Source organism: Condylura cristata, unplaced genomic scaffold (assembly GCF_000260355.1).
Source record: "Condylura cristata isolate star-nosed mole 26May11 unplaced genomic scaffold, ConCri1.0 scaffold00006, whole genome shotgun sequence".
Taxonomy (NCBI): Eukaryota; Metazoa; Chordata; class Mammalia; order Eulipotyphla; family Talpidae; genus Condylura; species Condylura cristata.
This window is the reverse complement of record NW_004567107.1, coordinates 9,483,812-9,506,060: the sequence shown is the minus strand read 5'-3', so window position 1 is coordinate 9,506,060 and position 22,249 is coordinate 9,483,812. Positions and strand designations below refer to the sequence as shown.

General features: G+C 38.2%; 1 protein-coding gene across 1 annotated transcript in view; it reads left to right on the top strand.

Moving 5' to 3' along the window:
• CNTRL (centriolin) overlaps window positions 1-22,249 on the top strand; it is a 59,889-nt gene that overhangs the window by 4,999 nt on the left and 32,641 nt on the right. The window contains exons 4-14 of the mRNA XM_012721533.1: window positions 536-677; window positions 2,882-3,068; window positions 6,641-6,834; window positions 9,388-9,507; window positions 10,373-10,601; window positions 11,250-11,359; window positions 13,095-13,289; window positions 18,185-18,338; window positions 19,321-19,541; window positions 20,268-20,444; window positions 21,676-21,810. Coding sequence (XP_012576987.1) covers window positions 536-677; window positions 2,882-3,068; window positions 6,641-6,834; window positions 9,388-9,507; window positions 10,373-10,601; window positions 11,250-11,359; window positions 13,095-13,289; window positions 18,185-18,338; window positions 19,321-19,541; window positions 20,268-20,444; window positions 21,676-21,810 — 1,864 coding nt within the window. The remainder of the gene's footprint in view (window positions 1-535; window positions 678-2,881; window positions 3,069-6,640; window positions 6,835-9,387; window positions 9,508-10,372; window positions 10,602-11,249; window positions 11,360-13,094; window positions 13,290-18,184; window positions 18,339-19,320; window positions 19,542-20,267; window positions 20,445-21,675; window positions 21,811-22,249) is intronic.

Sequence of the window (22,249 nt, the reverse complement as noted above, 5' to 3'; positions counted from 1 at the left end):
GAAATCATGAATCATATCCTTAATACAAAACTTAAATAAAAAATAATCCTGTTGAAAATAATTTCAACAAAATAAAAATTAAATAAGGAAGCTTGAAAATTTTGGAAACTTGACCAAAGAATTAAATTAGAATTACCTTGGGGAAAATACTCATTAAGATGGTTGGTAAATGTTTTAATTAATTTATCCTGATTAAAACACTTATGTTTGGAATTCAGCATTATTCTAGGGATGCCACCAGCTCAGACTGGCAGCTCTCTCCTGCTGATATAGCTAATCATTTGGTGATGACTTAAGGCGATAGCTAAAGATACCTTTTCTTGTGCTGGACTTCAGCACACAGCAGTGTGCTGGGTTTTCCAGCTTCCTGCCTGTCTGTCCCTTTTTTTTTTTTTTTAGTTATTTATGAAAAGGTTTGATAAGCTATAATTAGGAAAGGTAATATAAAACCAAGGTTGTTTATTCTAAAGATAAATGGAGGGACCCTGTCATTGTCTACTTATGGTTAATCTTGATTTTATCCTTTTGTTTCCAGCAAAATTGAAGGCATAGAAAATATGTGTAATCTACAAAAGCTTAACCTTGCAGGAAATGAAATTGAACATATTCCAGCATGGCTTGGAAAAAAGTTAAAATCTTTGCGAGTCCTCAACCTGAAAGGCAACAAGATATCATCAGTAAGTTTTCAAAGCAACAGGAATTTTTTTCAAATTTTTCGATTTGTTGAAAAAAGTCAAAATCTAATTTTTTTTTTTAAGATTTATTTATTTATGCATACAGAACTGGGGTACAGGCCAGAGGCTCAGGGGCGGTGAGAGGCTTCACCAGAGACAGAGTGGGGTACAGAACAGGCAGATATTCGAAGTATACTGTGCTGAGATGAGCAGCGGGCGGGTCAGGAGAGGTCTGCCACGCCATGTGGTCACCTCTGGGGCAGGCGGGAATCGAACTCATGCAGAAGCTGCTTTAGATTCTCAGTGCTGTGCTTTAACCCGCTGCGCCACCAGGGAGGGCCTCTAATTTTTTTTTTAAAGGATTCTTTCTTTTAAGGCCCTTGACCCTTTGACCAAACATGAAACTCAGACATAACCTAGGATATTCTAGGATAATTAAGGGATCCTAGTCCTGGTTTTGCTTGGTTCCATGGTCACTGATAGTTGACCTTGTAGTATTTTCACATCTGTCCTTTCATTTGCACTCTTATTAAGGAGACACTGCACACGCAGGGCTTTTTTTTGGCCGGGATCATTTTTATGTTATGAGTTAGGCACCATACATAGTCTTGGCCCCTAAAAGAGTTTTAGTCTCTTAGCTAAAATCACACAACTTTTGTCAGAATCCAGGTCACTGACTGACTAGAACAGAGTTCTTTATTTCAAGCTATGGATTAATCTTGATTATAAAGTTAGGTGGTGAATTACTAGCTTTTTTATAGTAGAGCAGCTTTGTTATCATGGTTCATTTACTCTGATAATGAGGTATATTTTCTTATGATATTTATACAGCTAAATGTTCAGTAAGCATTTGCTAAGTAAAAACATGAATTTACTTAAATGTGTTTCAAAATCGAAACAATCATTCTGTAATTTAAAGAAAATCAGTTGGAGAGTAGAAAACAAAACATGTAAATTTCTTTTTTTTTTTTTTCAGTTTATTTTTACACATTTTTGTGCATTTTTCCATCTCACTTGCAATCCCCTAAGGTTTCCCATCACCAAATCACCCATGTGCCATCACCATAGTCCAGTGCATTTCCCTCCCCCATTCAAAACATGTAATTTCTGAGTCTGGACTTGCCTTGTGTGACTTTGGAGGTTCCCTTCACCTAAGACTCACCATTTCAGTTGGAGAAAACAATCCTTACGCTGCTTCATTAACAAGATTGTTAAGGGGACTCAAATGACAGATGTGAAATGCTTTAAAAACTTTAAAATACTGAGTAACTCTTAAGGTTGTATTTCTTAACCTTTGCTAATGGAAACCAATAAAAACACACTACACTTGATGCCATGCAGTTAACAATGCCTGGCTTTCTTATTTTACCTATATAATGATCTCGTAAGGTGACTCCTACCATTTCACTGTGATAGCTGAGAGCCACCACCAGAGCCTCATGCCATGGTGAAAAGCATCACCTTAGAGCCCCGGGGCTATGGGGCGACAAGAAGAAGTAGCAATGAAGCTACAATTTGCAGAAATATTCCTCCAAGTGATTGATCCTCAATAGTACTCAGCTGTTAACCCGAAAACCATTCAATCAATAGTCTTTCTAATTTGGGATGACATTTTTATCCTGGTTTATGTTTGTCATTGGCATCAGTGAGTGTGATATTTGGGGGAGATGTATTTATACTAGCTAGTAGGAGTTGTGTTTCTCAGCCTTTTAAAATGCCTCTTTTGATAGTCAGAAATTTCATGTCAAAAAATATGGTATTTCCACATGTCCTCATTTTAGTCACAATTGTTACCCAAAGCCTTATCAAAAATCTTTTCTTTAACCGCCATTTATATTTTCAGTTTGTTTAGTTTAGAGATAGACTTAAATTCAAATCCCTTTTCACTCATTTATAAGCCCTGAACTTTCAGCTTTGAAAAGCCCTCCTAAGCTTTGAACTGAAGTTTCTTTATCTGTAAAATTAAGATAATGCTTTTATTATAGGTTTTAAGGAATCACGAATGAAATGGTATATGGGAAATGCCTAATACTTCCTGATATGCTGTAGAGCGCCTTTTCTGTTTCCCCTTCCTTCCACTATTGGACAGTAAGTCTGTGAATAGGTTCCTTCCATGTTAATAAATTTCCATGGTTTATTATTCCCTTTAGTTATGTTTACTCTTTCAAATTGAATTATACCAATACTGACCTTCTATATTGTTTCAGCTCCAGGATGTTAGCAAGTTGAAGCCACTTCAAGATTTGACTTCTCTGATGCTGGTTGAAAACCCAATTGTGACCCTCCCTCATTATCTCCAGTTTATAATTTTTCACCTCCGTTCTCTGGAAAGTTTGGAAGGTCAGCCAGTAACCACTCAGCACAGACAGGAAGCTTTTGAGAGATTCAGTTTAGGTAAGGTAACTTTTAAGGAAAAAGTAAATTTGAGTGGGGGAGGAATTCCTTTTCAGAAGTTACCCAGAAGCATATATTGCACTATGAACTTCACAATGCTATTAAACCTATTGATTCAACAAGTATTTATTGTGCATGTTCTGTGAGCCTGGCACTGAGGATACAGTGGTGTTTTACTGACGAAGACAGACAAAATGCAAGTTAACTCAGGTGATGCATTTAAGGAGTAAGCCCCTCTTTCCCCTTTTTGGGAGAAAAGTATAAAAGAATGATTTGGAGGAAGTGACATTTAAGCTGAAAGCAAGGCAGGGAGCATGAGCGCTGTGAAGAAAGGTGTTAGGGGAGAAGGAGCAGCGTGTCCCTTGATGTCGGACGGCCCTGCTGAGTTGAAGAACTGAAAGATTAGTATGACAGGAGGGCAGCTCCAGAGAAATTTTAGATAAGGAGACATGAGAGAGCACAGAGCCTTGTGTTTGGATTTTATTTCAGGAATGAGGCTTTTTGTAGGGGTGGGACATGATCCAGTTTATACATCAAAAGGATTGTTGATGTAGGATGGAGAATGATTTGAAACAGGGCAAACTGGAGCTAAAGGGGCTGTTAGAAGACCCTTGCAGTAGGCTAGGGTAGAAATGTTGGTGGCCTATATGTAAGCGATAAATGTGGACTAGACCAATCAGTTTTGGAGGCAGAATCAGCAGCACTTCTCCAATGGATTGGATGATTCCCAGATACCTGATTGTCTAAGCAGTTAGCTGGTGATACCCCTTATAAAGATGGGAAATTTGGGCCCTCCTTGGTGGCACAAGGGATTATCTGTAAAGCAACCAAGTGGGGATATCAAGTAGAATATTGGAAAAGTGAGTCTGAAGTTCAAAGAGATTTGTACTGGAGACATAAATCTGGGAGTTATCAGCATAAAAACACTTACTCCTACAGGAATCTGTAAACTCACAGACGGGGGCTGGGAAGAGCACACTGAGGAGCCTAATAGAGAGATCAGCATAATTCTGAATCATCTACAGTGGTATAAACCAATGTTACCTTAATAAAAAATTTAAAAACAAAAGTGAAGAAAAGAAGAGCATGCCCTTGGAAGATGTCTTTCTCTACAGCTGAAAATGCATCACTTAATAAAAGCAAAGAAAACATAAGTAAATGGAAAGTGTAACTTATTGAGGAGAGTAAGAGAGAGAGACCTACAAGGTGGGAGAAAATTAGGAACTAGTGAGTTGCAAAAGCACAGAGAACATTTCAGGAGAGGAAGTGGTCAGCCGTGTTGAATGTCACTAAAATGTGACTTAAGATGGGCGCAGAAATGTGCTTGAACTTGGCAACTTATGATCTTAGGGAGTGATTGGACAGAGGCTAGCTGGGTTAGACAGTAAATGGGAGGGGGCCTTTAGGCAGAGCTGGAATTTTCTCCTTTAATTTCTCCCCCATCACCTAATATATAGGTACTTAAATTTTTTAATTAAAAAAAAATTCTCCTATAGCTTCCAGCCAGAAAAGGGGCAGAACAGACAGTAGTAAATTCAAAGTTAGTAAAGCCAAGAAGCAAAGAGAATATCCCAGAGTGCCAAGAACAGGTAAATCATGGCTCATTTGTTTTAGTCCAAGAAGACAGGATGAGCTAGAGGAAAGGAGAAAAAATTATCTCCTAGTAAGAAAGATACTTTCTCCAGAAAAAAGAGTGAAAATCCACGCAAGTGTAGGTAGTTTTGTTGCTCTGGTGGAAGAAAACGAGGAATTTCCCACTGGTGGGTGTTAATAAAATATAAAGTCATCAGCTGAGGAAACAAAGAAAATGGGAGGTTTGAAGAGAAAGAGGAAGGTATGAAATAGCCTTTTTAGAGTGTGGGGAAATGAGACTGCATATTCAACCATTTGAAGTCCATTTTGACTTATAAAAACAGCAGTTTTATGTAGTTTGAGCCAATATTTGAGAAATAGTAAATTTTTATTAGTTTGGGGTCCCTGCCTCAACATTTGATGAAGTTTATATTTTGCAGCCATTAGAGATATAAATAATGCAAGAAAAGCCATGCTATAAATACACTGTGGGAAGAAATGTTTAAACAACTAAAGATACATTCATGACTTTGAGTAGTAAGTAGGAGCCTTTAATGTGCTGAGGTGTTGGGATCCAGTGGTAAGACAGAGGGATGTGGCTTCTGCTCTCACTGAGCTTCAGTGAGGAAGGCAGACTGCTCAGCTACTAGATCACATTTTGCAACTTGGAGTGTGACAAGAGCTGTGTTCGGGTGCACGTCGGTGTGAGAACATTCCTGAGACGCATCTGACCTGGAAAGAGTGAAGTCAGGGCAATCTGCTCAAACAAAACAAAAATGAGAACTCTTAGACTATAAGAACAAAAGAGTGGCTACCAGGAGGAAAGGGAGAAGAGGGGTGGGTAACTGGAGTAAAAGGGGTGAATTGAATGGAGAAAGATAGAAAATATATTCGGTTGTAAACAAAATGCAGTATACAGATGTTGAGTCATGCTATCCAGCTGAAACGTGTATAATGTTCATCAATTTTACCTCAATATAAAAATTTTAAATTACATGTTTTCAAAGAGGACTTTCCAAATTGCCCCAAACAAAAAATAAAAAACTAAAGACCCGGAGGTTGTAAAATAGCCCACTAGGAGACACAAAAGGCAGTTTCCGGCGGAAAGTGTGAATAAGAGCCTGCAGGTGAGAAGCAGCATAACCAGGCCCCCGACGTGGAATCATATTGGAAAGTCCACATAGGGTATATTTGAAAATGAGGCTGGAGAGAGAGTTTGGGACGAAAGCGGTGAAGAACCTTAACAGTTCTTTATGAAAGAAGGTTACCTAGGGCCTCCCTGGTAGAGTCTCAGCACTATTGAGCTTTTGCCAGCCACTGTGGCATGAGCATGAGTTTGATCCCAGCCCCAGAGGTGACTCATTTGGCACAACAGACCTCTCCTGCCTCACCCCTGCTCCCCTCAACAGTGTACTTCGTCAATCTGCCTACTCTGCTCCTCCCTCTGTCGCTGGTGAATCCTCTCACCGCCCCCCACCCCCAACCTATATCTCTGGCCTGTGCCCCAGTTCTATAAATGAATAAAAATAAATAAATAAAAATACCTTTAAAAAAATAAAAAGAATGGATCCTACCCTTACAGTGTAGGAAGCCTTACAGTGTAAGATAGCAGAGTATTTTGAAAATAATGCTTGTAACATCCTTCAGATTATAATTACTAATACCAAAAATTTTAATAGGAGGCCTGGGGAAGAAAAAACCCTCATTTGTCAATACATTAATTGAATTAAATGCTTGGAAGTAAAATGTTATCTTTTAAAATTGTTGTCCAAGTAATAATACCTTTTTTCCATTAATGTAAAGATAAATCAGTTTCAAGGTCAAAATAGTCTTCATTCCCAAAATCATAGTAAATCTTTTTAAAAGTAGAATTGTACTTACACTGTTCTAAGACTTCTTAGACTTTTGAGGCTTGCTATTCCTTGAAAACTAATTCTTACCTACCTTCAAGTAGGAACTATAACCAGTGAATAATTTAACTCTTCAATTTGTATCGGCAGAAGAGGTAGAAAGACTGGAAAGAGACCTGGAAAAGAAGGTGACAGAAACTGAAGAGCTTAGGAGCAAACAAGCAAGGTTCCTCGAGGAAATTAAAAACCAAGATAAGTTGAACCAATCATTAAAAGAGGAGGCTGTGTTACAGAGACAGAACTTTGAGGAGCTCGAGAGTAACCTGAACACAAAAAATGAATTGGTAAGTCCCTGTTTTACATGGGGTTGACTTAATTCTCTTAAAATAGGAAATTCTTTACCCTGAGGTCTAAAACCACAGCCTCTGACTATAGGTTGGGGAATCTGTGGCTTAACAGACATAGGTACAAGAGTATATAAATGGTCGTTAACTGTGCCCTGTTAATGTCTGCTCAAAAGGTGAATGCTGTCTCGGTTGGTTGTATTATGTAAGGCATGCTGAACGAAGGGGAAAAGTGAAACCCACACTATGAGGAATTGGTCACACTGCCTCTGCATGTTTGAATTTTTAAAAAATTGCAACAGTGTTAGTGAGGCTGTACATTGGCAAAAGCTTTTAGAAAGACAGTTTGGCAAAGTTAGCCAAACTTAAAGGGACCACCTTTGTCTTCTATATTGGAAATATTACGTGTAATTATATTTTTATTGTGATCATATTATTTGGCATCATGTAATATTTATAATGGAAAGTAGTAAATCTATAACTTCAAATGATAAAATGTGCCCATATAAGAAAAAGAAAGGTACTAATAACCAATCTCTCTAAGGTAAGTTTCCAGCAAAGAGCAGCAAATATTATTACAGTTTAATTGCTAGAATTTTCCAGGTGATGGTCTCTGATTGCTCTTTCTCCCTTTAGCCCTTGTCTTGGTTTTTTGCAGACCCTTTTCTGCCGATTCTTTGTTCTTCCTTAAAGGTAGTTCCTTCAGGACTGGCTTGCATACTGTATTTTTCATGATTTGCATGATAACTTGTATTTATATACGTGTATGCATTTTAAGTTTTGAAATTGGCTTGCCTTCTTGAGAAATGTGCTTGTGTGTATATGTGTAATTTTTTTTAATGTGTAAATAGGAGAGGAATTTGAATGTGGGGGGGAGAATTTGTAACACTTTTCAGTTGGTAAATATGTTAACTGCAGTCAGCTCTTGATTATATACAGCTTGTACCATCACTAGACTACTTTCCAGGCCCCTGGACTCCAGCTTTGCTCTTAGTTATGCTAAGCCTAGAACTATGAAAGAAAGACATGGAAGTACCTCAACACACACACACACACACACAGTGTTTACTATTTAACTGCAGAGACCCATCCATGTAGTCTTCATGTTTCTAGTCACATTTGCCTTTGATCCTGCTGCCAAGGATCTTTGGGGAAAGATGTCCAAGACTAGTTGACACTGTTGCTTGTGAATTGCTTTCTTGAGACCCAGGGAGTTGTGAGCATTCACTGAATGCAGCATACACAGAGTGTAGTAGTAAGCTGGAAACCCTTTGGTTGGCCACCAAGGCAGCAGAGCATAATAGTGTCAGATGTGCAGTCAGAACACTTGAAGTTGATCTCTGCCTTTTCCGCTATCAGCTGTGCAGTTGGGCAAGTTGTTCAACCTCTCTGTGCAGCTTTTGTCATCTCTATCAGTTAGTTCTGAAGATTCAATGAAATAGCACATTTCAATACTTTGTGCAGTGTCTGGCACACAGTCAGTTTTCATCAATGTTATCTCTAATCCAGGCTAAAACTAGTTGTACTTTGGCAGATAATCAGGAGATGACTGTAAGTTAAGTCATGCACGTCTTTGATTTCTTGGGCCTTGTAAGATGTTCATGTTTCCGTGTTTTATTCTTTTCAGCTTGCATTTTTATATTATGAAATTTTTTCTGCATGTTCTTTTGGTATGGTATGTAATACCAGAGCCCGGGTTTAAAAAAAAAAAAGGCAAAAATCACTTAGTGGGCCTTTGAAATGAACTAAAAAAATTGGTTGGTACTGGTACTTTGTTAATAAGCTATTTAACCTCCTTCACTAATGTAAAGTATAACTTTGAACAAACGAGTTCACCAATCTGGGATGTAATTTCTTTATAAATTCAGATATTTAAATTAGATAATTTTTCTTTTAGCGTCAAAATTTTTTACAAATAACTAAAAAGTTATAATTATAGTAGAATTGCTTTATTAAAATATAACACTGCATATTTGGGTCTCATCAAGCTTATTCACAATCTCATCCTATGTTACAAAAAAATAAAGTTCTGAACACTTAAAACTAAATGCCATTCATTAGCCAAATATTACAGTAGTGACAGTGTAATTAAAACCAATCTCATATTTTTTTCCTTCTCATTTCTCTTTCTACTTTCTTTGTAATTAGGTCAAGTATCATTTCCATCCTACTTTGGATGAAACGATCATAGAGTAAGTTAAATAAATCAGTGCTGATTATTAGGAGAACAGGTAGCAGGCATTTAGTAGGCAAGTTTTAAATTAATTGATAGAGTTATTTTCATAGATAAATGATTTTTAAAATCTTTAATCATAAAATCCTGAAATAGCACATGAACTTCAAAGGTCTTTTATGTGGCCTCTCATGAAATAATAATTTTGTATTTCATTCTTTCTAATAGATTATACTTAAGGTAAAATGCTGTGAAAGCTGTGCTATTTGCTGTGGGGTTTTAAAAATATTACTAGTTATGATTAGAACTTGCCATACTATTGAATCTTGATATTAATTTACTGATCCTATATATTGTTTCCTATCAAATTGGGCCAATAGTTAAAACAGAAGACCATCGAACTATCGCGAGCATGTCAGAAACAATATGAGCTGGAACAGGAATTGGCCTTTTATAAAATTGATGCTAAATTTGAGCCACTAAATTACTATCCATCAGAGGTGAGTAATTTCAGTGTTTTAGCAATCTAAAGCTAAGCCAGCATGGGTGTGGTACAGGGAGGATAGAGGATGGAGACATTCCAAAGACTTTATCCATAATCACTCCACTGTCTTGTTATAAGGACATCAGCAAAGTAAAGTATGTTTTGACTGAATCTGTAAAATGTCTGTTCAGTGAATTTGAGCATTGTCCAAAAGAAGTAAAAAGTGCCAGGATGACCTTTGTAGTTTGCTGTATCCATAGCTCAAAAAAGCTGTCTGGCCCTCGGTTGTCGTACTCAACAATGTGTTGTCAGCTCCCTTAAATTCATTCTTCCATAAAAAGTATACTGTTTGCTCCTGTGACCATAGAATATCACCGCCTTTCATTGTTCAATGACTGCTGGCTCAGTATAGTAACCATTATTTGTACAGAAATGCCATAAATGCCGCTGTAAGAGATGTATCTCTTAAGACCCCATCAGGCTAATAGCATCTATTACATAGTTTAAAAATGCAATTATTAAAATTAATTAGACTGAGATTTTATATACGAACTAAGAAACCAAAATAAAACATCTAGACTTTAGAGGTTAAGCATGCTAAAAATCACTTAACTGTAGGTAATTCTCTAACCAGCTAAATCCACATTTACTCTTCACGGATAGATAGAAAGAAAATTCCTTTTAAGATCACTATTTTTCTCATTCCTGTTCTTATATTAAGAATAAGATAAAAGAATGATACTTTTTTTCAACTTCTGGGCATGTAGGTTTAATATTTAGGTAATTTTGTGGTAGTTTCTTCGCTAATAAAATGGATAATGCCTCTTAACTGCTTAAATTACTTATTAAAACATAAATCTATTAATTAATTTTGTTTTTAGTATGTTGAAATTGATAAAGGCCCAGATGAAAGTCCTTACATTGGCAAATCCAGATACAAAAGAAATATGTTCGCCACAGAGAGTTACATTACTGATAATGCCCGGCCGATTGAGATCAGGAGGATGGAACCAGCTGAAGGAGAACAACTTAAACATGGGCATGTGAACTTGAGAGCACACGAGCCCCTGGACATGCAGCTAGAAGACAAAGAAAAAAAAATAACTTCAGGTTAAAAAAGATATTATAAACTCTTTAAAAATATAAAAGGATTGACTAGGCAAATTTTGTCAGACCATTTCTTTCAGTTAAAGCATGCTGAAGGTACCATTTACACGAAATGTCTAAGACAAAGGAGTGTTTTAGTGATTCCTGTTACAGTTGAGCATGGGGTTTTTGACAGTAGTTTGGTGTCCTTATATCCAGGGGTCCAAGAGCCCTCATCCTGCCAACATGTTCTCACCATTGGGGCTCTCCATTTCAGGGCATGACTAGTCCTCACCGCAGCAAGGAAAGTGCCACCTCAGTGACAACTGCACATTTAGCAGAACTGTGCTTTGAGTAAGCTAGAGCAGTGCACTGTCCTTAGACTTGAGCCTAAACTCCCCTCTAACTTTTCCTGATCTATCCCACATGGCCCCTCAAAAATTTCAGGGAAGCTTACCACCTTCTGATGAGTCACAGAGAAGTAGTTAGCCCAAGGGGGGCACTTAGAGACCTCTAATAATAAGAAAACCAATATGAAATCACTGTTTTTTAGTCCTTTGCTCTGTAATAGTGCCCATTAATTGGGGGGAGTAGGTTATTACAAAGAAGAAAAATGTGATAATTCAATATTTTTCTTGTGTGTGTCTGTGTGTATGGCTTTTAAATTTGCAGCACAAACTCGACTATCAGAACTGCATGATAAAATAGAAAATGCAGAACAACAAATTTTAAGAGCTACTGAAGAATTTAAACAACTGGAAGAAGCTATACAACTCAAAAAAGTATGTAAAAGCAGCAATGCTGAGAGGAAATGCAAAATACAAAATGTGTTTTCCCCTTCATATGCCATGTAAAATAACCTTTAAGTTAGCGCTGCCTAAATAATTCTGGAATGACAAATATCAGTCAATTCAATGTGAAGAATGTGTAGTCCAAATTATAGATTATTTAAAATATGAAATATATTGTTACTTTCAAATTGTATGGTAACTAGAAATTGATTCAAATTTATGGGAAGCTTACTATATCCTAGGCAGTGGCCAGGTTGGGCACTAAGTAGCGAACCTGTAGACATGTCTCCTTCCCTCATAGATAGGCTTATAGTAGATAGTAAGTGAGTGAAAAAATATATATAGTTAAATAGCATAACTGTTCCAGAAAAAAATAGAAAACTGGGGACGATAATAAAAAAGATATAATTTAGTTTGTGGGGAAAGCCAGGAAGGCCTCTGAGAAAGTGTCTTTCTTTTAGACTGAAACCCAAGGAACCTGAGGTAGAATTAGAGGAAAAAAATATTCCAGGCAGAGGTGACAGTATATTCAGAGGACTTCAGACTAAAGATTCCTCTGTAGAATGAAGGAGTATAGGGGAAGATGATGATCAAGGTCATGCCAGGCTCCCCAGGCCGTTTAAAGGGGGCTGAATTTTATTCTCAATGTAAGGGAAACCTTTGAAGGACTTTAGGTAGTAAAGTGGCTGATCCTGTTAGTATTTTTATAAAGTTACTCTGGCTATTACCTGAGAGTGAAAGGTGACAGGGATGGAAAGAATGGAGAGGTGTGAGTTGATTAGGACACTACTTATTACAGGCACATATGCTTGGAATGGCTAATGGCTTGAAATGGGAAGCAGGCAGGAGAGAAAGCCACAGATTCTTGATAACATTTATCAGCAGCACTATAGTACTTAAAAGCAACTTGATAGTGAGAGCTGAAGATGAGATAGAGGAGAGCTATCAAAAATTATTTTGATAATTAAATCAAAATGTTTTATAATAGGACTGGCCAAGGCTTTAGATAGATTGATAGATGTAAGTAATGTACATAATTTTTAAATACATGGATGGAAAAATAACTTAGGGAAAAAAAGTTGGATTTTTTGTTTTTTTTTTTTTAAGATTGATTTATGAATACAGAACTGGGGTACAAGCCAGAGGTGCAAGGGCAGTGAGAGGATTCACCAGAGACAGAGTGGGGAGCAGGACAGGCAGATGGATGAAGTACACTGCTGAGGGGAGCAGTGGGTGGGTCAGGAGAGGTCTGCCACATCATGTGGGTCACCTCTGGGGCTGGGGATTGAACTCACACTAAGCAGCTGTGTCCAGCTTACAGTGCTGCATCCTAACCCATTACACCACTAGGGAGGGCCTGAAAAAAAAGTTATTTTAAGTGAGTAAATATATTCCTATCTTTATCACTATACTATAAATTTAGCATACTAATAACAAGGGCAATTGCTATATAAAGGCAGCTATATAAACTGCCTTATACTAGAACATGTCTACTTGCTAATAAACTATTAGTTTTCATAAACTTGTAAGATTTTCTATATAAAAGTATAAAAATATAAGATGGTATAAAATGTAATGGCATGCCTAGAGAACACCTACATTTTACTTTTATTGCAAAAAAACCTAGTAAAACGTTTTTCAATTACAGAAGTTTTTTCTTTATATTTGTGAATCAGTATTGCTGTTCTCTGTTAATTACGTGTTTGTTGGGTGTGGGGGGAATTAGATTTCAGAAGCAGAGAAAGACCTTCTTCTCAAGCAGCTGAGCAGTAGGATACAGCTTCTAAATAAATTACGCCAAGAAGCTCTGGATCTAGAAACGCAGATGGAAAAGCAAAGGCAGGATATTGCTGAAAAGCAGAAGGAGATCAAGAACCTGCAAATAACCATAGATAACCTGGATTCCAAAGACCCAAAACATGTGAGTAAACAGAGAGATGATGGCCTGTTCTATGGGAACTAGAGTATTTTTCTATCTTAACTATTATTTCTCATCATTTTTAGTAGCAGAGTCCCTTCTAAAAGTCTCTTTTAGTCTGTTGCACAAATTGAGTGATACGTGTATGTAGTATATATACATAATATGTGTATATCTACTATATATACATGTGTCTACATATTTACATATGCAGATATTCATGTGTGAGTTTTTAAAGCAAAACAACCTAGGCTTGAGGAAATAACTTTTCAGTAGAATGATCAATGCACGGTGCATTTATTTTTTAGTGGTTGAATCTCATTATTTATATTATGAAATTTCATTGTGTCAAGCCTGCTGCAAGTTGCTTTCCCAAGCCTCTTCCCCTTTCTCCATGCTTTTTTTTTTATGTACAAGATGGTGAGACAGGAGAGCTAAAGGGGGTTCAGAGATCTTTTTCTATAGTTCTTTAATCCTTTATACAAATATGTAAATATTATAATAAAGATATTCATTGTTTCATCATCTTTTTAAGAAAGATGTATTTCTCTATAGTTTGTCTTCCTAAAATGGGCCAGAGGTAATTAGGAGTTAGGTTCTTGTCTCTGTCCCTGCCCTGAGAAGTCTTACTAATGGCTTGTATTTTAACCAGCATTTGAAAAATAGAAATAAAGTATTTCCTTCATGTTTTACTAAAGGTATACTTTGAGCAGTAGTATAAGATTTCTGAACTAAAAGAAATTGTAAAATTTAATGTGGTAAGGACAATGTACTAATTGCTCTATGTACCTACTTAAGTATCCCTTCAAACATCTTAGTAAAATATCATAGATATTTTTAGCTAATTTTGACAAAGGGTAAAACCTCATCTTCATAGACATAATGTCTTCTCTAACAAAAGCTTAAGATAGTGTTAAAATTGAAACCAAAAGTAGCCTTGACTACTGTAAAGAATTTTTATTACAATAAAAAATTGCAGATTTTAAGTAGTATGTAATATGGCCAGTAATATCTTACTATATTGTATGTATTTGTTCAGAAGTCTGCCATCCTTATAAGACCCCTAAGGATAACCAAAGTTTATCCCCATACGCTAAGCTTACTCTTATGAATGCTTTTATCAAGGCAGATCAGCAGGAAGCACCTGTAACCACTACCCAAGCTCCTTTCCTGCCTAGTTTGTGAGTCCAGAATCAGAATCAGTTTGGTTGTTTGCTTTCAGCAAATGACTGTGATATTCTTGGCAGGTAGGAGTCTAATGCTCATTGGATTTTTGTACAGAATTTCATAGAGGAAAGAGTTAGGTGAGAAATAGGAATGTGGCAGACAGCCAAAATCAATTTGTTTTAGTAGGAATTAAATATACAGATTCAAGGTTCCAAATCTTTGGTTTTGTTAAAATTACTAGAGTTTGCTTAGTTCTTAAAGTTATAGCCTTAGTGGGAGTGCCAGAGCATCACTGATTTGTTCACCCAGAGGGAGGATCATTTTCTAAATTGAACTGTCACCTTCCTGACTAGTGGTGACACACCATTTTAAGCTACAAAATGTGAACTTTTTAGCAAAAGGGAGAAAATCAAAGGGTCCCTGCATGTTTTTCTATAGATATAGGTACTTTGATTGAACTTTTTTCTTTTTTACAAAAGTTTATTTTTACATCATTTTGCACATTTTTTTTTTCCATCTCGATTGTAATCCCCGCGGGTTTCCCATCACCAAATCACCCGTGTGCCACCACCATAGTCCCATGCATTCCCCCCCCCACTCCACCCCCACAACATGTCTCTGGTATATGGTTGTTCATTATTTTTGTTATTTTCTCATTGAACTTTTTAAAAAAAAAATCGAATCAAATGAAGTGTCTTTCCAATTAGCAACTAGCAGTTAAAAGTAAGATTGAGAAGTAGTATGACTGATTAAGTGCCAACTATATATGTTGCACTGTGCTAGGGGTTTTGCATATACTAGTGAGGAGTTTTATGTAGCACAAATCCAAATGGTATCCGTGGCATTTATTTTTTAATTTTAGAAAATGAGAATGTGATTTTAAAAGATTAAATGATTTGCCCAAGGTCACCCTTTTAGGAACAGGCAGAACCCAGGCTTGTGCTACTACAATGACTCTCTTTCCACAAGAGAATTAAATGTCTAAAGAGACTAGTTATCTATAAAATTAGCTCAGAGCCAAGCCCAGTCAGGTTTTCAACAAACCCTTTAACTGGTTTTCAAAAAGTAAAAGTATTATTTAAAAGTAAAATTTCATTTTGGGCATAAAAATGTCAATAGCTAGAAAGACAAATATCACAGAAGCTAACCTCGTAGAGGAAGATTTGTTTTCCTCTTCCCCATCTGGAAATGCCCAAAGTGAGAGGTAACAGTTCTCTGGAGGGAATTTGCCGGGTAGTAATCTGTTGCAGAAATTGAGAGCGATTGGCCTGCTGGAGCTTCCTGTGTTGTGATTTAAAGTGAGGAGGGTGGGGCCTGCGTGCTGAGGCTGCTCGTAATTGGGCGGCGAAGCTGCCACTCAGCCCCACCAGGAATGTGGTTTGGAGCACGGGGAAGTTACTGAGGCTCTGAGCCATTTACCAAAATGTGACTGTCAGAGAGGGAAGTGCACATGAATTTGAAGAAAGCATTAGGAAAGCGTTCCGCCCACAATTTCTCTACTCTCAGCGGCTCGGTTTTAACCGGACAAAATTCGAATTAAGGTATGATCATTTTCTCTCTCTGTACAAAGGACTTGAAAGGAGGAGGAGTCAGAGATGTAAGTTCCTGTTTTGACAATAACTCTTTTGTGGGCAGCAAGATAATGAAAAGTCGCTGGTTTTGCGCCCACATGTTTAGTGCATGGGCATGTTCAACCAGTTGTTCGCCCGCGGCTCCTTCCCCCCCCCCCCCCCTTGCTGAATTTTAAAGACTCATTGATGTAGATATGAGTACAGTTCTTTTTTTAATCTTTCTTGACCCATAAAATCCTAAATTTGCTCAGAAGGTAAGCTGTTATGTGCAGTTACCTTTTCAGAGAGGTTTCAGATATTTTGAGTGTGGACAGGGAAGGTTTGAAAAGCCCATCAAATTTTTAACAGTAGCAAAATAACCTTCCAGGCATTTGGTTGTCAAAAACAAAGAGACGTTTCTTTCTTATTTTGGAGGCAGCAGACATCTAAAACTGAGAAATGTGCTTTTATAATCAAATGAGCTCCTAGAGTTAGAGCCTTGGAGTCTGAGGCTGTGCTTATGATAGTTCTTTATCCTGGTAACTTTCTTTTGATTTACTGTTCGTTCTTCTTGGCCTGCGGAAACAAGCTAGAGCAAGAGCGGGAGTGAGCGGGCAGTGCTTCTTTGGGGAGTTATTTTGTCTCCACATGAACATTGCCTATGGGATTATTTTATCTCTCCAAGGGCAAGTCATGTGATGGAGCTGAGATTCAGAGTTGACTAGATCATTGGTCCTCACTTTTTTCTCCCAGCATACCTGACAAATGCAATTCAGTCATTTCAGTTAACAGTAGCTCCCTAAAGTGATGATTATCAAGAGGTGTGAGGATGTGTGCATATGTGAAAGCTCTTTTCCACCAAGAGGCTTGTGTGGCGACTAAAGGGATGCTTCCCTAGAGCCTGACATCTTGAGAATCCTTGGGCTGAATGGTCTTTGAGGTTTTCCTCAACTCCCAGTTAAAGGAACCTAAGGCAAATATTTCCTTATGTCAGAAAATAAACTGAAATTTCAAATTAGTATTTTTTCAGGACTTTTTTTTTTCCCCCTAAAGTATTTTTAAAGTACATTTGATGTGGTTTTTTTTTTGGCGGGGGGAGGGAGATACGGGGAGGAGCGAGGGGGATTGGAAAGTTATGTTACTTATCTATTATAAAACTTTCTTAATATTAAAAAAAAAAAATCATGGGATCTCCCTGGTGGCACAAGGAGTTAAGTCTCAACACTATGAAACTATCCACAGCACTACAGCACAGATTCATTCCCGGCCCCGGGAGCTGACGCACATGGCACAGCAGACCTCTCCTGTCTTGCCCGCTGCTCCCCTCAGCAACGTGTTTCAGTATATCTGCCTGTTCTGTCCCCACTCTGTCTCTGGTGAATCCTCTCACCCCCTGTACCTCTGGCCTGTACCCCAGTTCTTATATGCATACATAAGTAACTCTTTAAAAAAATCACTAAAAAAAGGAAAACATACTTCCAGTAATCTGTCCACACATATATAATCCTTGCTAATACTTTGGATATAATCTTTTTCTTTTTTTTTTAAAGATTGATTTATTTATGCATACAGAGTTAGGGTACAAGCCAGAGGTGAAGGGGCGGTGAGAGGATTCACCAGAGACAGAGTGGGGAGCAGAACATGCAGACTGACGAAGTATACTGCTGAGGGGAGCATCGGGTGGGTCAGGAGAGGTCCATCATGCCATGCAGATCACATCTGGGGCCAGGAATCAAATTTGCACTGAAGCGGCTGCTTCTGCCATGCAGTGCTGCGTCCCAATCCTTTGCGCCACCAGGAAGAGCCCTGAAATATAATCTTTTTCAATGGATAAATGTATATTTATAACCAATGAACTTTTTGGAAACCTTTTTAAAAAGACATATTAATGATGTGCAAGAAACACTTGAACTTGGCCTCATTGCCAGCTAGCTATGCTTTTGGAAAAATTAACCTCTATGATTCTCAATTTTCTTATCTATAAAATGGAAATGATTTCTGCATCAAATTATCATGAGCCTTAAATGAAAACTACCCACATGAAAGCATCACAGGGCCTAACACAAAATATGTGCAGATTGTTGCATTTTATTTTCCATCCTTCTTACTTAGAAATAGTGTTAAGGGTTATTATTTTTTCTTAAAGGGTTTAAAGAATTAATTTTTTGTTTTTTAATTCAGTGCCATATGAAGGCTCAGAAAAGGGGTAAAGAACAACAACTTGACATTATGAGCAAGCAGTACACGCAACTTGAAAGCCGCTTGGATGAGATACTTTCTAGAATTGCTAAAGAAACTGAAGAGATTAAGGACCTTGAACAACAGCTGACTGAAGGTAAGAATTTAAGTGTGATTTAAGGTAAATCAGTTTCAGTATTAATAAAACTCACCCAGACAGGCATTAATGCAGATATTAGCTAAATACTCTCCTGCTATTAGTGATTGTCTTTAATAAGGCAATATTTGCAGACTACCCAATAGTGTTTAATAAAATTAAAACCTTTAGTTTAGTTTTAGTCTGTTGCTGTCCTAGTGAACCAGGTTATTTAGGCAAGAAGTCGATAGATGATCACAGTGAGTTGTTGCATTTGCCTTCACAAGAAAGAACCCATTGATACCAGGTTTTCGGTGTCTAGTTATAAGAAGAGTGTGAAAAGAACTTCAAGCTCTTATTTTGCAATGCACTTTTAAGTGTGGCATTGCCACAACAGAAGAGGAATGGTGTAGTGGGTAGAGCCTTGGCTTGGTATGAAAGATCTCAATCCCTGTTTTGCCATTTTCAGCTGCTATTTATAATTAAGTTATTTCTGTCTATCTCTACCATTGTTGTTAGAAAGATTTTATAAGATAGTGTTCATAAAGTGCCTGACACATAGTAGGTATCCAGTATGTGGTATTTTATTTATTTTAGTCTTCAAGTTGCACATTTATACTGCGGTCTTGAATTAGTCTTGTATGTTGACTGGTTTTGCTTTGTGTATCTAGTAGGGAGAATTCACAATTTCACTGCACATTTCCATTATATTTTTGCAAATTCCTACTTTAAAACTTTTTGCCGTGTGAATTAAGCATTCTATAAACAAAGCTGACTGACTATACTATACTATTTCTGTTGTGTTGTCTAATACTCCTCTATTACGGGTAATAGAAGAAAGAATTATATTTTAAAAATATATAGAGACCTTTAGGATATAAGAATTATATCTTAAAAATGAGACAGTGACATAATATCTAAAGAAACTAAATGCAGTCATTATTTCTGTATCTTGAAAGTATTTTCTTATATCCATTATTTCCTTCCTTTTCTCCATTTGCAGGTCAGATAGCAGCAAATGAAGCCCTGAAAAAGGACTTAGAAGGTGTGATCAGTGGGTTACAGGAATACCTGGGGACTATCAAAGGCCAGGCAGCTCAGGCCCAGAATGAATGCAGAAAGTTACAGGACGAAAAAGAGACATTGCTGCAGAGACTGGCTGAAGTGGAGCAGGAGCGGGACCAACTCGAAATAGTTGCCATGGATGCAGAAAATATGAGAAAGGTACGGCTGGCTGCTGCTTGCCTGTTTCTCTCGGCCTCATAACCCGATTACGTTAGCTAAGGAGACAGCAGCGGTGCATTTATGTGCCGAAGGTATTAGTGGCTATCTGATAGAAAATGACCTTAAATTTATCCCTGTTTTTTTTCCTTAGGTGTTTCAGACACATTCATTGTGTCACATAACTTACTTTGGAAAACATGTTGGCTTTTCTTTTGACCTTCATTAAAACATGTTTTTAATGTACTATTTTCTTACATTTTAAGTTGTGGGCAATATATGACCCCTACCCTTAGGTGTGAGTCCTCATAGTTTCCCGCCATCCGAGCCCCCGGTGCTCCCCCTCTGCTATTTGCACCCCTCCCCTTCGCCTCCCCCTTCTTCCTCAGCCCCCTGCTAAATGCCTCATATGCCTGGTCAGCTTTCAGAGTTTGTTTTTCTCGGATCCTTTGTCTGGAATTGCACTGAATCTGTAAATTCATTTTACAGGACGGCCGTTTGATAACATTTATTCTTTCGATTCTTTTCTGATTACTCTGAGTCAGGGTTTTATTTTCCCTCCTAAATTCACATAGCCTGCAGCTTCTTTATGCTGTCAGTGAGGCTTTATGTGCCCGGCCAGCACTGGCTAGCCAGCATTTTATTTACAGTACTCAAGTTACTTACAGTGACTTGCAGCTGCTTACAGCAGAGTGCATCTGTAGTTAAACATGCGCTGAATCCCTCCAGGAGCTCGCAGAGCTAGAAAGTGCCCTCCAGGAGCAACACGAGGTAAACGTGTCCCTGCAGCAGACCCAGGGAGATCTCAGTGCCTATGAGGCTGAGCTAGAGGCTCAACTGAAAATAAGGGATGCTGAAGCCCACCAGCTCAAGGAAGACTTGGAAAAACTTACAAGACTCAGCCAGGTAAGTGAGAAACAGCTAGCTTGTGGCCTTAACTCATCAGCTTCAATTTAATGTAAGTTTAAATTCTTAAATACAATGTATATGGAGTTGCAGAAAGCGTGTACTTTTTGAATCTAATCTTCATCCCTTGAGAACATGGCTAATCAGTTCATAACTCTGGACCTCCAAACACCACCTTGGTTGTGTAAAATGGATTATGGTGAAGATAACGGATAGTGGACATGGAAGCACCTAGTATTTTAAATTGAGGTTAAATTTTATTTTGCTATTTCCTGTTTTAGTTGGATGAAATATGCACTAAATTATACTTGCAGGTTTCAAAAGTAATTATCATTTAGTATTTATTTGCCACTGAAGGTCTGGAGCTGTGAATGCTGCTGTGGACAGCACTGTCCCAGTCACTGTCCTTGTGAAGATGAGAGTCCACTAGGTGAAACAGGCGTGGGAGAAAAATAGGACTGTATGCCAGGGATGTCAGGGCTGGAGTGGTCCGGGAAGGCTGCTTGCAGGGAGAGGTTTCAGTCGAGACTCGAAGGATGAGTAGGATTTGGCCATGCCGAGGGAGCAAGGATGAAAAGAGCAAGGGTACGGGACAAACGTTCTATGTTTCTCTATGTGGGAGACAGCGCAGCACACTGCAAGTGCTGAAGTATGCTTCCAGTGTCCCGGCACTACCACGCTATCCCCAGCCCCTGCAACTTAAGCTCGATCCCCGACCCCCGGCCAGGGAGGTGACTCACGTGGTGCAGCAAACCTCTCCTCTCTCTCTCCTGCAGCGCCCCTCAGCAGTATATTTTAGTAGGTCCACCTGTTCTGCTCCCCACTTTGTCTTGGTGAATCCTCTCCCCTACTGCACCTCTGGTATACACCCCAGTTCTTGTATGCATGCATAAATTTAAAAAATCTTTAGAAATAAAAATGATGTAAAAATAAACTGTTATAAAATTAAAAAAAAAAATCTTTAGAAATAAAATAAATAAAAGTACTTACTAGGACACACCCCACCCCCAAAGATTCTGATTTGGTCTTTCTGGGATGAGCTGATTCTGATACTTATTCTTCCTTAAGTGTTAAATCATTTCAGGAAGCATGTGGAAAATTACCTTGGGCTTTTAAAATCTGGCACACAAAACTGAGTCATAAACCATAGTATGTGGTTTTATTTATGCCTTTTTAGATCGTAAATGAGCACTATTTGACGTTTTCATATCATTGCTTCCACTGGCAATAGTTAGAACAGTCCGCCCTTCAAGCAGAGCTTGAGAAGGAAAAGCAAGCCCTCCAGAATGCCCTCGGAGAAGCCCAGCTCTCAGAAGAAAAGGAGCAAGAAAACAGTGAGCTCCGCGCGCAACTTAAACAGCTGCAGGTAGAGACTTATTTGTTCAGAATATATTCTTACACGGGACTCCTAAAGTGTCCTTTGTCATAAGTCAGACACTTAACTGATTCTGACGTGCACCAAGCAACTTGAATTACTAGGAAAAAGGAATTCTGAGTGGAACAGTGCCATAGCCTCTGTCCCCTTGTGAGCCCATGTTTTAAGATTGTTACTGTGCGTGTCCTGTGTGTGTTATGATGGGGCAGAGGTGGAGGCAGTGTTGATAGTAAACAGAGAAGACTGTGTAGACGCCTGGGTGAAAGTGACACCTTGTAGTCTCTAGCAGCAGCCCTGTCCCCAGACTGAGCTAATGATCAGATTGGTGCATCCTTCTTCCACGGAAATACTTTTGTGATTCCCCAGGAAGTTCACTAGGGTGGGTGGGTTACAGTAGAGCTTCTTGACAGTAAAGTTTTTGCAATCCCTT